The sequence below is a fragment of the Myotis yumanensis genome, unplaced genomic scaffold (assembly GCF_028538775.1).
Source record: "Myotis yumanensis isolate MYYU_CA2020_CCGP unplaced genomic scaffold, mMyoYum1.0.hap1 SCAF_13, whole genome shotgun sequence".
Classification (NCBI taxonomy): Eukaryota; Metazoa; Chordata; class Mammalia; order Chiroptera; family Vespertilionidae; genus Myotis; species Myotis yumanensis.
In genome coordinates, this window is record NW_027223764.1 from 8,134,099 (window position 1) to 8,153,131 (window position 19,033).

General features: G+C 38.2%; 1 protein-coding gene across 1 annotated transcript in view; it reads right to left on the bottom strand.

Moving 5' to 3' along the window:
- Positions 1-14,309, bottom strand: part of CCDC172 (coiled-coil domain containing 172) — a 29,565-nt gene extending 15,256 nt beyond the window's left edge. The window contains exons 1-4 of the mRNA XM_070431815.1: positions 14,231-14,309; positions 13,914-13,999; positions 4,213-4,329; positions 2,856-3,021 (exon numbers count right to left, since the gene is read on the bottom strand). Of these exons, the coding sequence (XP_070287916.1) occupies positions 2,856-3,021; positions 4,213-4,329; positions 13,914-13,999; positions 14,231-14,309 (448 nt within the window). The remainder of the gene's footprint in view (positions 1-2,855; positions 3,022-4,212; positions 4,330-13,913; positions 14,000-14,230) is intronic.
- Between the last annotated feature and the right edge of the window lie 4,724 nt (positions 14,310-19,033).

The window sequence follows — 19,033 nt, forward strand, 5'->3', positions numbered from 1 at the left end:
CCTTAAACCCAGGCTAATTTAATCCTACGATGAAGGGACGACTCTTATGATTAGTGTGATCTTACTATTCTGACAGCTTGGAACATGAATGACTGTTTTTCCTTATGGGAATGCACATCGCGGTATCATCAATGCCTATCATAGTGCCTGATACACAAAAAGGTACCAAAAAATAAATCATTACTGAATGAATATACTAGGCACATTTTAGAAATACACTGGTGAGTAAAACAGACATAATTCCTGTCCTTGTGAAAGTTTACACCTTTGTAGGGGAGATAGTTATCAACCAACTAAGTATGTAAGTAATTACAATGCTCTGAAGGAAAAAAAAATGGAGACCATGAGAGAATAGAATCAGAGAAACTGACGTAATACGGGATGGAGGGGGTCTGTGTCAGAGATGATTTCCACTGGCCGTAACATTTGAGCTGAGATCAGAAGAATGACTGCATTAAGTAGATAAAGAATAAGAAGAGTGTTCCAATAAAGCATATTCAAAGGTCCTGAGGCAGGAGGAAGCACAGCACAACCTAGGCCAGTGATGGCGAACCTTTTGAGCTCGGCGTGTCAGCATTTTGAAAAACCCTAACTTAACTCTGATGCCGTGTAACATATAGACATTTTTAGATATTTGCAACCATAGTAAAACAAAGACATATTTTTAATATTTATTTTATATATTTAAATGCCATTTAACAAAGAAAAATCAACCAAAAAAATGAGTTTGCGTGTCACCTCTGACACGCGTGTCATAGGTTTGCCATCACTGCTCTAGGACACAACAGAGGTCAGTGTGTCTTCAGCACAGAAAGCAAAGGCACCGGGTGAGGCTGGAGGAGAGAGGCAGGAGGTTGTGCAGGGATGGCAAAGCAAGTTGAGGTGCTTGGTTTGCTATGTTTATCGTGATATTTTTAAACAGAATATAAATAAAGTAAGAGGTTCATTATCATAGGCCAGTAGTAATATAATAATTTCTTTAAAAATATATGGGTGTTAATGTTTTGGCACTTTCAAGGAGTGAGAACAGAGTCTAACTCTGGGATTAAAAAATAAGTCAAGGAGGATTCTGGCAGTGGAAAACACTCTGAGAAGTGGAAAATAATAAAACAGCTATGGAGTTTGAAGATGAAGATTATTCAAAACCCAGAAAACTGGATGACTAACCACGGTTACAGGCTAAAAGCTCCATGGAAAATGTCAGAGGGGGAAGCCAAGGGAAGAAGGAAGAGGCAGGAGAAAAATCAAGTGTCAGGAAATAACAGATGTGGTGATACGGATTAGAGGAGGGGATGGAAGAGCAAGCCCCGACAGGAAGGAAGACAAATGGAAACTAAAACTGCTCTGGGAAGAAACTGGCTCTCATATCTGCTTAAAATTTGAACAATACGAAGGAGAGAAAAAAGCATCAGAGACATTTCACCAATGAGTTGTTTCAAACCTTGAAGGCACTGATCATTTTAGTATTTACATTTTTCCAGCTGGAGAAAAAAGGAAGCATTTTACATTCTTTCAGTTGACTCAACATAACAGTCACACAAAGATTAATCTCATTTATAAGTATTGGTACAAAAATCTTAAAAAAACATTATCAAACAGAATTCAGAAGTACGTTCGATGACTAAGAGGCCACAACTAAGTAAGGTTAATAACAGGATATTTATTAATAAAATTCACTATATTAATAGATTAAAGTGGGAAAAGCTTATATGATCGCATCTAAAGGAGTATGGTGGAGGAGGAGGGAGGGACGGAGGATGGGAGAGAGGGAGAAGAATCCTCACAACAGCCTTGTTAAGGTCATTATTAAAATCCCCTATCTTTAAAGAAACTGAGACAAAGAAAAGTCAAACATCTTGTCCAAGATCAAGATCAATTAAGTGGTGAAATTACAATTTAAATTCAATCAGCATAACTTAAACATTTGTAATCTTCAGGATGGTGGTTCTTATATGACATATGCCTAGAAAATATTACCTATAATAATAAAAATTGTCATATGTAAAGCACAATAAAATATTCATAACAATAGCTCTAAGTCAGTGATGACAAACCTATGACACGTGTGTCAGAGGTGACATGCGAACTCATTTTTTTGGTTGATTTTTCTTTGTTAAATGGCATTTAAATATATAAAATAAATATCAAAAATATAAATCTTTGTTTTACTATGGTTGCAAATATCAAAAAATTTCTGTATGTGACACGGCACCAGAATTAAGTTAGAGTTTTTCAAAATGCTGACACACCGAGCTCAAAAGGTTCGCCATCACTGCTCTAAGTCAATAAAAATGTTAAATGTGTTTACTATTCTTCATTGACTAAATGAATCCAACAGTACATTTTAAAACAACTTCCATGAAAAACTCATTTTCCATTTAATATCATTTGTATTTTCATTCTCTACTTCCTCAACCGCCACTCTATGATACTGTTCATGTCATCTTCTGATTGTCAAATTAATTTCGTATTTTGATTCACACTCATTTGCAAACAACTTTTTTTTGCTTTAATTTCCAAAATATTACTGTCTACTGGTTCTCCTCTTTGACTACTCTAATTCTTTTTCTATTCCTTTCTTTAAATTCTCTGCTTTCCTAGTTTCTAGCTTTGGTCTTTGCTCTCCTCTAGGCTCCCTCTGCATGTTTGCTCTGCATGATGTCACCAACTCCTCTGGATTCAGTCCCAAACCTAATACTCTAGCTCTGCTCTCTCTTATCAGCCTCACAACCAAATTTCCACCTGCCTTCTGGGCGTCTCCACCTGTTTATGCCATAGACATCTCCACCAAAAATATCTGAAGCCAAGCTCATTAACGAATGCCAGATAAATGAGGTAATATTATATAGTCATACCCTTTTTCAAAATGTTTGCCTGGTTTTCTAAGTCAGATATTTCAATCTTGACATTTTCTTTCATCAAAAGCTCTCTTTTCTTTGTTATTTCATATTCATTATTGAAGTCTGTAATTTCCTTAATAAATTTTTCCTCCTCCTCTATCACTTTTTTCTTAGTAGCCTCCTAAGAAGCAGAAACAAAAGATCAAATACAAGAAGTAATTGCAAAAATATTTTTATTTTGTGATTTAAAATGCAATCATTTGAAGTTATTAACAACAAAATATAACATTATACTTCTCGGTATTGTCACAAAAATGCTTTACTTCTCTGGTGATATTCATAAAAAGCTAAAGCTATTATGTAATAACAGCCAACTATTTTCACACGAAAGATTTATTCGTAATGTTTTGGGAAAATTATTGATGTAGAAAATCTACCACTCATCATTATATATGTGTTTGTTTCTATATTAAAGTTATAATCATATATTCCATTTTGTCACTGCACTATAAATTTAGTAGTAAAATAATTAAATGACCGAACTGGAATATAAAAATCTATATGCAAAGAAATTATTGCCTTATAAAAAAACAGAGACACAAACGAGGAAATCAAAGGAAACCTTTTAAAATGTATACAATGAAAGCAAAATTATATATTCATTTCAAATTCAGTTCTAAATAATAGTTTACATTTTTATGAATTATCAACATGCAGTAGAAATAAGAATTTCCAAAAACTTTGGACAATGTTAGAACCTAAACTTTTGATACAGCTAGAAGCCAAACATTACTACATTTTTCTATTTTTTTTTCCCTAGGAAATGCCAACTGATTATGAGCTACATTTGGAAACTGGCCATGCCATTCATAAACCACCGGTCGTTGATTCTGTTGACTTTAGATATATATTTTTAATATTTTATAATGTATTTTCTTTGAAATGTCAATTAATTACAAGTTATGTTCCTTAACTGCCCCTGTCATTTAAAACTACTGTGTCTGTTGGCTCTGACTTATGATAAAAAGATAAACAAAATCCATCTTTTCACCCACATCCATAAATATGCCTACAGTGCAAACCTCTCTGCTTTTCAAAAGCCTTAAAACCAATGTTCAGAAGTCTGAGCAATTCAAATCAGTTTCACTGTTTCTTTCATGCTATTACAATTACAAATAATTTGCATACTGTATCCTTGCCAATAAATACTCTTTCAAACTACCAACAGTTTTTAAATAGCACTTAATACTTTTCTGTATCTGACAGGACTATCTGCCAACGTGCCTGTGGGTAATTTTCTAAAAGTACACCTAAGTGTATTCAAATAGACACAGTTAGTGAGATAGATTTCTCTAAGTGGCTGGAGACTTACAAAGGTTTGGAGAAGCATACTCCTTTGGTTTATAATTTCACTGCACTGTCTTTCTAAGGCATTTTCATGAGTTTTCAAAAGCTGTAAGAGGGAGGATTTTTCACAAAACTGCTGAACCTTAAAGTAAAATAAAAAAAATCAGAAATCCAAATGAACCAATTATACATTTTAGGGTACCTTAGTTAATAGAACAGCTCTATATAGTATAAAACATGTTCTGTACTATCTTCAAATACAAATTATAATTCACATTAAACACCTTACTTAATATGCACTATCTTATAATAATATTTTATAAGTGCTTTATAGTTATGGTATTTATAATCTCTTCCCCCAATAAAACTATAGGCTTCTCAAGCGCAGATAACCTGTTTTCTTTTTCCTTTCCAATATCTAGCACATTTCTTCACTTAGGCACTAAAGGTTTTTGACTACACACATGGAGATCTGCTTCAAGACAGCCTTAAAAAGAGAACAAGTTTCTGTTCTCATCACTCATAAGAAAGATATGGATGAATAAATCATAGATATGATATGACTAATAAAATAATGAAATAAAAGCTACAAACCATAAGCAAAAACTGAATCCCATGGTGATAGTTATATATTAAATAAAACATAAATCTGCTAAAATCCTCAAGTGGGTTTTGAGAACTTATTTTTTACTTTAGTACCTCAATTGATTCCAACTAGCAAGAGATATAGTAAACATTAATATTAGACATGTAACTGTTATTTTATTTGGGCCATAAAAAATAGCATCTCTTGAGACCATGTATGTTGAAATAAAAGTCAGAAGGCTGTGATATATAAAAGCTAAAAACGATGCTGGGCTGGAAATGCCCTTTCCACTATGTTCAGTACTGGCCCTCCCTCATAAGAAAGTATCACTCCTAGTTTGGAGCTATTCCTATCTCCACAGAAAAAAAATTTTAATTTAAATTACAGAAAGCAAGATCTATGTTAGCTGTAAGTCAGGCTGTGAGAGACAGGCTGTGAAATCTCTGCCCTAGAAGATACTGAATAGTAAAGAGCTTAGAAAGTGTCCAGTCCAGCGGCAATGGGCCTAAAAGACATTGAAATGATGTGGCTCAAAAGTCCTACAAATATTGGCATTTTAAAAAATAGCCCAAATTAAACAGCAGATATGATCTCACACATATATTACCATAGCACATCTGCCCACACCTTCAGTACCTGGTGCTGTTCTCATCAGCTCTGTCTTAAGAAAGACATCAATAGAGCAGTGGTTCCCAATGTAGGCCACAGGCCCACGGGAGGGGGGGGGGGGGGCGGGAATTTGATTTTTGATTTTTAAGAGGCAATTTGACTATTCAAGAATGAGTTATTAACAGTGAATTTTTTGCACTTCTTATGGTCCTAGGGGCCTTGTATACAGTATATAAATATATAGTGACATATTTATGCATTTCAGTTCTCTGTTATGTTTTGAAACTTTATTTGCTATTTTTTCATATCACTCATTATTAATATTTTTTAACAATTTTTGAGTGATTTCTTCCTCAATACTTCAACTGTCCTTTTGTTCTTTTATTTTTCTCTTTCATGGATGCCATGTTCTTTGGAAGCTTGTGTAGACCAAGTTCATGGCCTTTGAGGCTTCCTCCACGTGAATAGGAGTCCACTTTTTGAATAATAAGAATTATGTGTCACAGGGGGAGCATTAGGATTTTAGAGATGTTCAGGTGGGGCATGGCCAAAAAAAGGTTGGGAACCACTGCAATAGAAGATTATTAGAAAGGTGAATTTTACAAGGCCAGAGGAAATCAGAGAGTACTTTTAAAATTGGGGGAAGTGAGAATGGGGCAGTTAATATTTCACTGTCTGATAATACAGATTAGAAAACATCTGTTCAGATCTATAAAATCATATAGAAATTGGTAACAATGGCAAATAAGAGTCTGATCATGAATTCCATCACATTTATTGAGAATAAAAAATACTTCAAAGCTATGTAGTATATATTATTATATAAATGCAAATAAAATGAGTTCCAGAGAAGTCAAATACTTTAACAAAGGTTACATAATTAATTAGGGGCAAGCCCAGGACTAAAATAGGGGTCTTCTGACTTCCTTTCTTATAAATCATGTTAACAAGGAAATATTAGAACTATTTCAAAGTAATAAATACCCTGGTATCAGAAAGGGACTTCAGTCCCTGATAATAGTGTAAATTGAAAGAATATAAGTTTAAGGAAAATAATTATCAAAGAGTAGGTCCATCCCAGTTTATTGAGAAGGTTGCTGGCGTATGTTATCAAAATCTCCAAGCTGCTATTATGGATGGTAACCAGGAATGCCTACAAAAATGCTTTGAGACCAAATATTGGGCTGGATAAATTTTGGTTTCATCTAATAAGGTATTTCATATATCAAGCCTGTTAGAATCCAAATTCTTGAATCCTGATTCTATTTCTGCCATTGATCTGTTGTAAATGACCTGTGTTGAAACACACAAATTGACAAAATAGTAGTTATCAAACTAAGAAACTTCACAATAAGACTTAAGCGAATTTATTATTCAAGTTCAGAAATTAAGGTGTTCTGTTCCAGCTATCACCAACTAAAATCTAAATCACCACTAAGCTGACATTCACTTTCTAAAAAAGGAAAATAAAGAATATTAAAGAAAACTATTAGCACTGAATTAGAATATTTTATCATAACCTGAAAAATAAGACCTATATACTCAAAACTGAAAAGTAGACAGTTGTTCAAAAGAATGATAAGGAGGATATATCTATAATATACCTTTCTCTAAAATCCTATGTGAATTATCCATTTTGAGGACTTTTCTGCTTTTTTTTATTATTATTATTAATCAGCCTACTCATCTTTATCCCCTTTCTGTCTTATACTATCCTGTCTTTATCCTTTACTTCTACATTTTCCTCTTTTAATCAACCTAAAAAAATCCCAGACAATCAGTAACTATGGAAAAATTACAGCAACATTCCTTTTTAGAACAGCATAATAGAGACAGAGGCACGGGTTTGGGAAAGCTCAAGTCAGGACCGTCAGAAAGAATAGATGCCTACATATGCTGACTACATGTTGAGGACAGCAATTCAGTTAGGGCTGCAGACCACATGGGGTCTAATATTATTAATAGAGAGTCTACATATTTTAATGGAATAAAGGGACAAAAACTTTGGGATCTGCCCAGTTCCTCTCTACCAAGTATAAGTTACTAACTCTTAAGGACTGAAATAGCTTTTCATGGCCACCTATTTGCAAAATGGGTTTCTCATCGTTTTTTGTTTGTTTGTTTGTTATCACAACTAATTTCTTAAATTATTCTTGTGTTTGAAAACCAGATTTACTGATATGTAAAATTTAGGTAAATATTCCTGAACATACTGATAGGATCACAAGATGAGGTAGGTCATTTCACAGAATAAATTATCCTCAGAAAACTCTACCTCTCTTTTGTTGCAACAGTGATGGGTGGAGATCAGAATTGGGAAGATAGTAGAAGAGATGTAAAATCATGACTTAAGTATTTTTGAAGTTACTGACTCTATTTCCTAAGTTACGCAGGGACCCCAGGGGGCTACAAACAATAAAGAGAAAAGGGTGGAAGCCCTCGCAGCAGTAACACAAATTTCTCTTTCTCATCGCTCTCTTTTCTATGACTACAAATGAAGAAAAGTATTTGCATGCAGCTTTAAAGTTACATTCTCATATGAAATAGGCAAACTTTGTCAGAAAATATTGCTGTTACGGAAAATTTTCATTTATAGCAGTGCCAACCCTGGATAATTCTGCTTCTCTCAGCAAAAAAGATATTTTTCCTTTCCCTATTTTATTCCTCTTGGGATATTTGATTTTCAACAGAGCTTACAGTTTTCCCACTGAGCTGACTTATCTGGTCAACTGGGTCAGTTTCAGCACAGCCATGACTTGTGACTCTTCGTCACTCTTGCTGCCTGGGTGCCTTTAGGTATTTTTCTACTAAGAGAACTTGAAAATCTAAAGTGACTGAGGTTTTAAAATTAATGCTTGTGTCCAAGTAAGCAAAGCACAGAGCTTCTCTTTGTTCTGGTTACTGTTGTTTAAAATAATCTCAGCCTTTAGAAACTGACATTGTGCTGATTAAACGCTCTGCAATAGTATAGGAGGCAACTTTACATAAGAAAACAGAGCTATGCAGATTTCATATTTGTAAGATCATAGCAATTGGGGAAAAATGTGTTTGTTATCTCTAAGACAAAAGACATTTTAAACACTAGAGTACATCAATGAATATTTGATCAATAGCAGATATTAAGGTTTTTTAAAAAGTTAGATCTATTTTTTATAAATACATTTCTTCACCACAGATGCAATGCCTAAGGAATAACTCACTATGACACAGTAACCCTAATATAGTAAGGAAAGTTCAATATTAGCACAGAGTAGTCCTTACTCCTTTCCCGTCCGTGTCCAATCTTATCTCCACCAGTCTCCTCAATCTCTCCTCTCCAGCCACACTGTTTGTTATTCCTAGAACATACTAGGAATACTGCCCCACGGCCTTTGCACTGGGTGCTCTCTGCCTAGAAATCCCTTTCCCAGCCTCTTGGTGGCTGGTTCCTTTACCTCAGTCAAGTCTTTGCTCATCTGTCACCTTTTCATTGAGGATTATCAGGATGCCTGGTAAGACCACTGCTACTTAAGTTTGTCCTGGAAGTTCTTGTTAATGCAATATGGCAAGAAAAAAGAATAAGAAATATAAATATCCAAAGAGCTGACACACAATTCTCTCTCTTGTTTGTTTGGGCAAATGTCATTATAATATACCTAATAAATTTAACAAAATCTACGGAGAAACTGTTAAAAATAACAAAATAAACAACAAAAACTAAGGACTGTATCTTCTCTAGTTATCAATAAATTTTTAAAAAGCATGAAAAAGATCCCATTCACAACAGCAAAAACAAAATAAATAAAACACAAAAGCTTAACAAGAAATAGAGGTGAAGAGGAGCTCATGATAAAGAGAAAAATACCATTTTAGAGTAACAATCTGATCTATTTCCTACTGTGATGGTCACATATTTCCCATTCCTTCCTCTTCTCTATCTTCTCCTGGCTATGAATATTGAAGCAAATTAAGACAATAAAAATTCACTCCCATCTTTTGACATGTGGGTTTTCTGTCTCATGTAACTGTACATTGCCTATCATTTATAGGAGAAATGAACTATATTTGAAGCCATGTAACTAGTCTGAATCAAAGAAGCTGAGGTAGGCAGCCTTTCAACGTATCCTGAAATATTATTCAGACAAAACAATTCATAAGACCTCATAAGAACCAAGGGTTATGTGAGAAATTCTTTCCAGCAGCATGAAGATCACAGGCACAGCTATATGTACCCAGTTTGCCCGGGACCTCTTTCATTCATCTTTTCTGAACCCATCTGGATTCCAAAGTCCATTGCCAACCTCCCACCCTTGTCAAAATAACCCTCATTCTCCAAAAAGGACTCATCCCTTTTCCTCAAATAAAACTCCCATTCCCAGAGACCTGCTGATTAAGGAAAGAATAATAAAGCACAAGTATTATTTTGTGTTTTTATTTAATTTATCTTTATTGTGGAAAGTATTACACATGTCCTCTTTCTTTCCCCATTGACCCCCTCCACTCCACACCTGCCTCTCCCAGGCCTTCACCACACTACTGTCTCCATGGGCTACGCAATATGCATATAAATGCCCCAGTTAATGTCTCCCTACCCCCTACTCCACCCCTGAATGATGCTTCTTAAGCTGACTCTTATTAGGGAGATACTTTTAAATAAGGTGACTTCTATCTTATTTGACAACTCAGGAGGTAGTATCTAACCTTACCTATCATTACAGCTTCCTATTCTGTCACGAAATAAAACAATGGAATGCTTACTGTAGTGATTTTTCATGTACTGCTTTTAACAGAACAATAAAATGCCATCGATTCCTTAAAATATACAATTCCTCTTTATAATAAGAAAATGTGGCACATGAGCAAGAAAAGATCATACCTCAGTCAAGTACTAATGTACTGCAAGAATACTAGAAATTGGGTTGGAGACCTTAAATAACATTAAATGTAAGCAGGATATAAAGTTTTCTTTGATTAAATTTAAATAATAAACATCTCAATTTCAATAGTATAAATGATAGTAATTTGTGATTTTGCTTTTTCCCTAATTAGGTAATAGAGTACTAATGGATATGGGATTGCCTGCTGCTCTGAGAAGCCTCTTAACTTTTATCAATTAAAGAAAAGGAATGTGTACATTTTTAAGTAAGGCAGTAAAAGAAGGCACCTTGAGTTAGTTACTTGTTTATTTCAATATAATTTTACTTTAAAAATTCATAACATTTAAGAAATATATGTTTTTATTGATTTCAGAGAGAGGAAGGGAGAAGAGAGAGAGAAACATCAATGATGAGAGAGAATCACTGATCAGCTGCCTTATACACAATCAAGCCTGCAACTCAGGCATGTGCCCTGACCAGGTCGAACCGTGACCTCTTGTTTTATAGGTCGACATCCAAACACCAGCCAGGCTAAGAGTTCATAATATTTTATTATTGTTAAGATGTCTACTGCAGTAAGTTAAAATTGGGAAAAGAAAAAACATAGACAAAATCACCTCTGACTTTCCTCCATTTACTTCCTCTTCAGAATGTATGGTGCTATGTTAGGTTTGATATATATATTTATAAAGATTGACGATACACTATTTTAACGATACACCATTTTCAAAACATAACACATTCTTAAAGGTCCTTAAAAGAAACTACAAATATTTTGAGATTCCTTCATTTTGATTTGCTCTGTTGTCAGAGCTAGAAAACCTCTCCGAAACTCTAGGCAAGCATCAATGCAAATCCTGCTCTTGTCTTTCTGTTTGCATATTACCAATCCTAACCAGGCATACCGTGGCCATCCAATTCGCAATGTACTCATACCATATAATATCAGACTTTTGCAACCACATATTTTAAAGAATTCACTGAGCCCTGAAAGGCAAATGCTATCATTCAAGTTCTAATTACATGCTATCTGGGTTTTACAGAACAAAAGAAAAGTGAATATTGTACTTCCTAAATACATTTTTTGACCACAAGCAACTTCTAAAATAAATGCTTAAAATATTTCTGAATGTATCACTGTACAACTAACTCAAGCACTGGCCTACTAAAATTATGTTCTAGTTTCTCTTTATGCTGCTTCTACTTGATAAATTGATCAATAAATGCCAAGTCAAATATGTAAGTAAATATATTTTCATTGTTATTGGCAGACATATAATTAATTCTGCGAATAAAAGAAACAAGAAATCAATTTATGATTACTTCTACAGTTCTTCCCATTAGTCACTTACATTGTAATTGTGCTTCCACTTTTAAAACCTTCATACACACATATACACACACACACACATACCATTTTGACTATATTATAAATCAAATTATTTAAATTACAAATTACTATTATATGAACTGTGACCCTCATATGTTAATTTTATTAGTAGGCTACAATTGTATTAGTACCCACATATATGAGCTCATTAAAAAGCAATGCACATTTATGAGACTATATTAATTAGTAATTTCAGCAACTGTTTCTAACAATGTTAGGGATTTGCTCTTTCTTATCTCAAGTATAAATATTTGAGTCATCATTTTTTATGTACGTGTATATATCAATAAGCTACATTTCTATTTTCCAGCAAAACAGCCTGCTAACAAAGAGTAAACCTAATTTTTTTCAAAGAAACATTCAGAGTAAATTTTTTTCTTTAACATTTGATTTGTTACCTGTCAGGTCAATATCTTCATGAATCCCGGAAAAATACATTCTGTATAAAAACTTACACAAGTGACCTTTTAAAAATAATGCCCTAAACTAGATGTAAAAGCTGCAGATACAATATTATAGATGAAAAAAGAAACTCAAGATGAGTTTCAGAAATCTGTTTTAATAAAATATGCTGTTGTACTTTCATTATGGTATTTTGTGTTTAAGTTATATGCCACAGACAAGTCATTTAACCTCTTGGTTTCCTCCCCTAGAAAGAGGGATTAAGGATGGTACCCCATCACATGATTCTGCCAGGATTAATGGAGTAAATGCAGGTATAGCCTATGGAACAATGCCAACATATAGGAAGTGCTCAATAAGTGTTAGCGATGCATCACCTAATTGTATACGTTTTGCCTATCACTTCTAATAGCTTCTAGTCACCAATCCTAAAAGTATCTTCATTCTTTTTAAAGAGAAAGAAAGCTACATTATGACATTGTTAATGCTTTGCCCATTCTCTTCGCTTTCAGCACTGCTCTTAGCAGCTAGTTTATCCACTACTCACAGGCATAAAGGGACCTAAGGTTTCACTAAATAACAGTCCCAAATTCTATTTTAAAAGACAGCATTACTCTTCCTATTATCTCATCATTGGTACTTACTAATTCACTTAAAACGCTAATGTTTTATGTGCTAGGCATGGGATATAGGCAGTGGAAATAAAGAATGGGTAAGGAAAAAATTCCAGATATAGTGCTTACAAAATAGTGAAGTGGATATAAACACTGGACCTAGGGTTTAATGGTAAGGTGGAAGGTGGTGCACTGAATGTTACAAAACATCTCTTCCAAGATGCCCGAGGGAGGGCTTCAGGGTGATGTTCCAGCAGACTGGGAAGAGCAGAAGCTCTTGGGTAGAGAGAGGATCCATGCTACTTTGTTCAAAAAAAAGGAACTGGAAACTCTTCAAAGCGCTAAGTTAAAATAGACATAGTTTAAGAAAACAGACTTCCTCAAACAGATCTCCCGTCCCCCACTGCTTGCTTAGTGCATCTTCAGGAGCTGAAGAAATAGTTTTCCATCACTGTCTGCCCCTGCCCATAGCAAGGCCTTCGCTGTGATACACCTGAGCGATGTTCCTGGCTCCCATCCTCCCAGAGCTCAGAGAGAAGCTTCTGAAAATCCCTTTTCTCACACAGATTCCCAATCAAAAGCCTGCCATGGCTTACCCCCTCCCAGGCCTCAGCCCTCAGCCCTCTGCTTTGGGAGATCTCTCTCCCTTCTGCCCAAAGGCTCCCTAGCCCCTCATGCGTTTCTCCTACTGCTTTGCCTCCCCAAAATTCTACTCACCCCCCTTCAAAAACCCATCAGATTCCCTCGCTTCTAGTTAACATAACAACTTTACAAATGCTGCAGAAAAGGGAGAAACGCTAGTGGGAAACACATGCTTTGGTGTGAAAAGTTACGTCCAAAACGTGGGAGAGAATTGAAAAAAAAAAACAAAAGACAGCGACTCCTCTGAAAGTTACATTCAGTTGTTGCATCAACACAGTCCGCTTCTTACATTATTGATGATTCAAAGCGCATGTGCCGCAGCGACTGCTCACGGAATCGCTCTTTTCCAATGACATTCCGCTCGCGTCAAGCTGTGACCATCCCCACCATGGACAGTGACCTCTTTATCGCTCACCCTGGCTTCTTTAGGACAAACTCATAGGAGACTGGACGGTGTCACTGGATTCGGGACTTGAAACACCCCCGGGCAACGGGGCACTAGCTAACCGGCCTGCCAGCCTGCCTCCTCCTGGGAGGGCAACGAGTTAGGTAGGAAAACCGCCTTCACAAAGTCAAGTGAAAACACCTCTTCCGGTGAGAAGGGAGCCCTCGCTCCATGGCCAATACCTTAGATTCCAACTTGATTTTCTCCTCGTTCAGCTCCTCGGTCGCTTTCCTCATGTGGTCCCGGCATCTGTTCACTTCCGCCCGGACTGTCAGACAAAGCAAAGGGCTCAGCACAGCGGCCTCCCCGGGCCCGTGGCTGGAGCCGGGGCTCGGGCACCGCTCGGCGGCCCTTCCCTCCCCGCGGCGGGCAGCCCCTCCGACTGCTCGGACTACCGCCCGGGGGACCGCCTCCCGCCCCGGCTGCTCGGACCACCACCCGGGGGACCGCCTGCCGCCCCGGGCCCCACGCGACCCTCCCCTCCCGGTGCCCCGCGGACCTTCCCGCATCCGGCGGCGGCTCTCCTGGGCCAGGTGCTCCGAGGAGAGGATGTGCTGGAACAAGGACTCCAAGTTCATCACGGCCCGGCTCCGGGATCCTGGTGTCGCCCTTAAATATTTTATAACCGCGTCCGAGGATCCTGGAAAGCGCAACCGAGAAGTTTTATTCTAGGGCTGCGTCCGGCTGGGCCTCGGCTGCGGGCCCCCCGCCCGCACCAATGGCCAGGCCCACGCAGGACGGGGCTGGACAGGGTCCCAGGGCCCCAGGTTCCCAGCGCCAGGCCTGGCTCCCTCGGTTCCCACCCACAAGCCGGGTTTCCCTTCCTTCCGCCCTCGCCCCCTGTGACAAGGGCCTCAAACTCCCTCTTCCCGGCTTCCGGCTGCGGGGCTCCGGGGCCCAGGCCCTTCCTGTCCTCAGCCTGCACCTCTCAGCCCCGGCTTTTTGTTTGTTTGTTCTGTATTTTAATGTCTTTACTGATTCCAGAGAGGAAGGGAGAGGGAGAGAGAGAGAGAGAGAAACATCAATGATGAGAGAGAACCATGGATCGGCTGCCTCCCGCAGGCCCCACACTGGGGATAGAGCCCGAACCCGGGCATGTTCCCCGACCGGGAATCCAACCGTGACCTCCTGGCTCATAGGTCGAAGCTCACCCACTGAGCCGCGCCGCTGGGTCAGCCCCTCTCTTTGGAGAGAAAAGGTCCTCCAAGTGCTTGGTTTCTCAGCGGACGTGGACTGGGCTAAGGATCTCGCAGCTGGAGAAGTTGAAGGTCGCGACCCCACGAGAAAGGGAAACTACGGCGGCTCCTCGGGGCCAATCCGCGTTCGGTTATTTTGCGTCGGCCACGTGGCCCTGGAGGTCTCGGGCCTGATTGGAACCCGTGTGATCGGTCTCCAACGCACAAACGCCCGGTGTCGTGTAAAGTGCAAAATGCCCGCGGTACTAAATATAAACGTTTGCAAAGCCTTATCCTTTATGGCAGAGACTGCTGTACAGGAGCGAGGTCTGACATTCCGCCCTAATCATCCCCCGGTAATCAGGGCATGTCTCTGTGGCCTGCTTTGAAATTAATCATTGCCTTTTGTAATCAAGTCGCGGTGATATGAACACGGAAATATCTGTGCCGTCTGTGTCGGGGACCAAAGCGGTTGCTAATCAAAGCTTAAACGTGAAAGGCACCTTTGGGACGTCTGCGTGGGATTTTTGTTTAATTAAAAAAAATAATAATAATTTTCATTTTGGTGGGTCGAAATATTACGATGACAAGAGACATTTGACTTTATTCCGGGTGGCTAAACTTGAAAAAGTAATTTCTAGTTAGGATGTATTTAGAATTAAGTAAGGGAAGGTAAATGTAATTTCTGGCACATCATCTGTATAATAGACTTACTATTTCATTAATGCTGTAGTCTAAGCCATTACAAATTTTAACCCTGTTCCAAATTTCCACCTTAATTTCCATCAAGCCATGTGTGCAAAAAAACTTAAATTTTAAACTTTGATTTGAAAGAATACATACTGCAAAGTGTAATAAAGTAGAAAAGAATTGCCCACCAAAATCATTCAGAAGGAAATATTGATAACATTTTGGTTGTTACCTTCTAGGTAATCTTCCTCGCCTTGCATTTTTCCTTTACAAACTTGAAAAAAAAAATTGTGAATAAGTAATAATAATTATTTTTTATTGAGTAAATTTGCCAGGCATTATTCTGGACATTCTCTATGTTTGGTGATGACTTTTACTATTACCTTCCAGGTATAGTTTAGGAAACAGGCACAGCACAAAGTATCTTGCCGAATTTGCATATCTAGTACACTAGAGGCCCGGTACACGAAATTCGTGCAGCGGGGGAGGGCTCCCTCAGCCTGGCATGCACCCTCTCCAATCAGGGACTCCTTGGGGGATGTCCGACTGCCGGTTTAGGCCCCATCCCGCTGCAGGGATAGGGCCTAAACTGGCAGTCAGACATCCCTCTCGCAATCCAGGACCACTGCCTCCTAACCGCTTGCCTGCCTACTGGCTTGATCGCCACCTAAACGCTCCCCTCCTGGCCTTATGGCCCCCAACTGCCCTCCCCTGCCAGCCTCATGGCCCCCAACTGCCTCTGCCTCGGCCCCCACCACCGTGGCATTGTCTGGAAGGAAGTCAGATGGTTGGAAGATGTCCGGTCTCCCGGTCCAATTAGCATATTACCCTTTTATTAGTATAGATGGCAGAGCGATCTCTGAACCCAAGAAATCTGAGGTCAGAGGCCATGGATTTAATTTGGATTCTGCTCTTTTTCCCTCTTATTACAAGCATTTTAGCATTTCATTGAAAACTCTTCATAAATACATTTTTTACAACTTCCAAATCCTCCATCACATAGATGACCCTGTAAAATTAAGGTGTACTGGAGTAAATTTGACTCTTATCTGTTCCAGGATGGAAAACAAAGCTGAAATTGTAGTTTGAACCATTTTCTTTGAGCACTCACTTAGAGGCTTATGAACTATGCCATGGCGGCCATCAAAGGATAGGACTTCCGGAAGATAAATTATATTACTAATTAATGTCACTCCTTTCAGAATTATTTCCCGTGGACTTACACAGGGAGCATCCTCAGAAGGGGGCTGGTTTTCAAAAGCATGCTGCTCTTTAACATTCTAATTTTATTAGTTACACTCAAACTCACATTTATTATTTAGCATGCTCTTTCTGTACTGAAACTTGGCAGAGTGAAATTTGGGCAGCCGTTAGGGAGCCCAGTTGCCTCACTCACCAGCAGTACAGAACAGAGAGCTGCTGGAAATTCTGCGAAGGGAGCAGGAGAGAAATGGCTTCTTTATCTTCTGCAGTCTTCTTCCAATTCCAGAATATTTTGGTGCTTTTAAATTCCAAGTTTGAGTCTTTTTAGAGAAACCCCAACTATAGACATTAGCAGGGTGCTTTATTTCTTAAAGCAAACATAATTATGCCAGCCCACCATTCAAATTTTAAAAATGTGTCATAATAATCAGTAAACGTAATATATTAAGATATTTTTTCCTTATAGATATACATTGAAGCAAGAGTAGCAATACTCTAACGACATGGTAAAACTAGGGCATACTATTTTCTGAAATGTATAGTATGCATCTAAAAAAAGGAAATGATTCATTCAACCACTGTTTAATGAGTCTCTGCTATTTAGTCAACATTCCTTCAACAAATATTATTGAGCATCTCCTATGTGCCATATTAGAGAAACAACAACAGGATTTAATAAAAACAGAAGTACATAAAAAGTATTTTTCTTCCCCTGGATATTTCTAACCTCATTGGAGAATTATTATATTTTTCAGCATTTTGGCAGCAATATAAACAACTGCTTTCAGATGTTTCAACAGATGTTCTTCAGAAAGAAAGCCAATTATTTGCATTATGATACCCACACATGATTCTCAGATCTAAACTCTCCATCTGTACATGTTTCATTAAATTTCATACCTATGGAGTGTAACAGTTAAGATCACTCATTGTCTCTCACCCTGAGACTTTTGTTCAGAATAACACTAGCACCTGGGTTATTGAGCCATCGATAATTGCTTTGCTAGAAGGCCTTATATAAAGCTATATTGCTCTTGCGGTTTAGAATGCATTGCCTCTCCTTTCTTAGATTGATGACTTCCCTAAATTCTAAACCAGGCTTGCAAATACCCACTAGCCCAGGGCACATATATTGCAATGAAAAGAAGAAAAGTAATTCATTTGTCTTGTGTTTTTCTTACGGCATCTGCCAAAGAGAAGAAAACACGTGGGTTCAACCAAGTTTAGCAACCATTTGTTGAGCAGCTACTAAGTGTAAAATCTTTGTTAGGTACTGGGGGGGCGGCGGGGTACAACATTGACAGGTACAGGCCCCGCCCTTTTGGAGGTCATAACCTATCAAGAGGGACGGAGCATACACAAATAACTCCAGGCAGGATGTGCTAAGAGTCTCACAGGGCTGGTTCTTCCAGGGCTTCTGAGGGAGGATATGCCTCTTGCTTCTTCTAGCTCTGGTCATTGCTGGTATCTTCCGTGTTGTTTGGCCTGTAGATGCATCGACTCCAATCTCTGCCTCCCTTGTCCCTTGGAGTTCTCCCTGTGTGACTGCCTCTTTGTCTCTTTTCCTCTCCTTATAAAGACACCCATTATATTGGACAAAGGGTCCATCCTACTCCAGTATGAATTTAACTAACTACATCTGTAACTAACTACGTCTGTAACTAACTACGCCTGTTTCAAATCAGGCCTCATTCTGAGATCCTGGGGATTAGGACTTCTACGTATCTTGTTGGGGACACCATTCAATCCATATAAGAGATCTTAAAAGTTAATTTGTGAGAAATAGTTATGATTTTTTTTAAAAAATTTAATGACTGATTTGTTTCTATTAGAATCTACATTTTTAGCCATTTAATGGACCTCAGAAAACATCTTGAGAATATTTTTATTTTACAGATGTTAACACTGAGGCGGTGGAGGTTGATGGATTTCCCCAATATTGCACAGGCCATTAAAGCCAGAGCTAGTCTAGAAACACCCTCCTAATTCCTTCTGCTCCGATGAAAGATCTTGTGTGTGTACCAGTGGCTTTCGACGACTCAGTTAAAACAACTCCTCTTCCATCTCTTTGCTATACTGAAGTCTCTAGTGAGATTTTGAAGAAAGGGGCAATTCAGCTACCACTGCAGGCTTCTTCCCCATTAAGGAGGTTAGATAGATAGATGATGGGCAGGTGGGTAGGTAGATAAATAGATACAGTTAGGGAGAGAGACCAAGAGATGCATAGATACAGA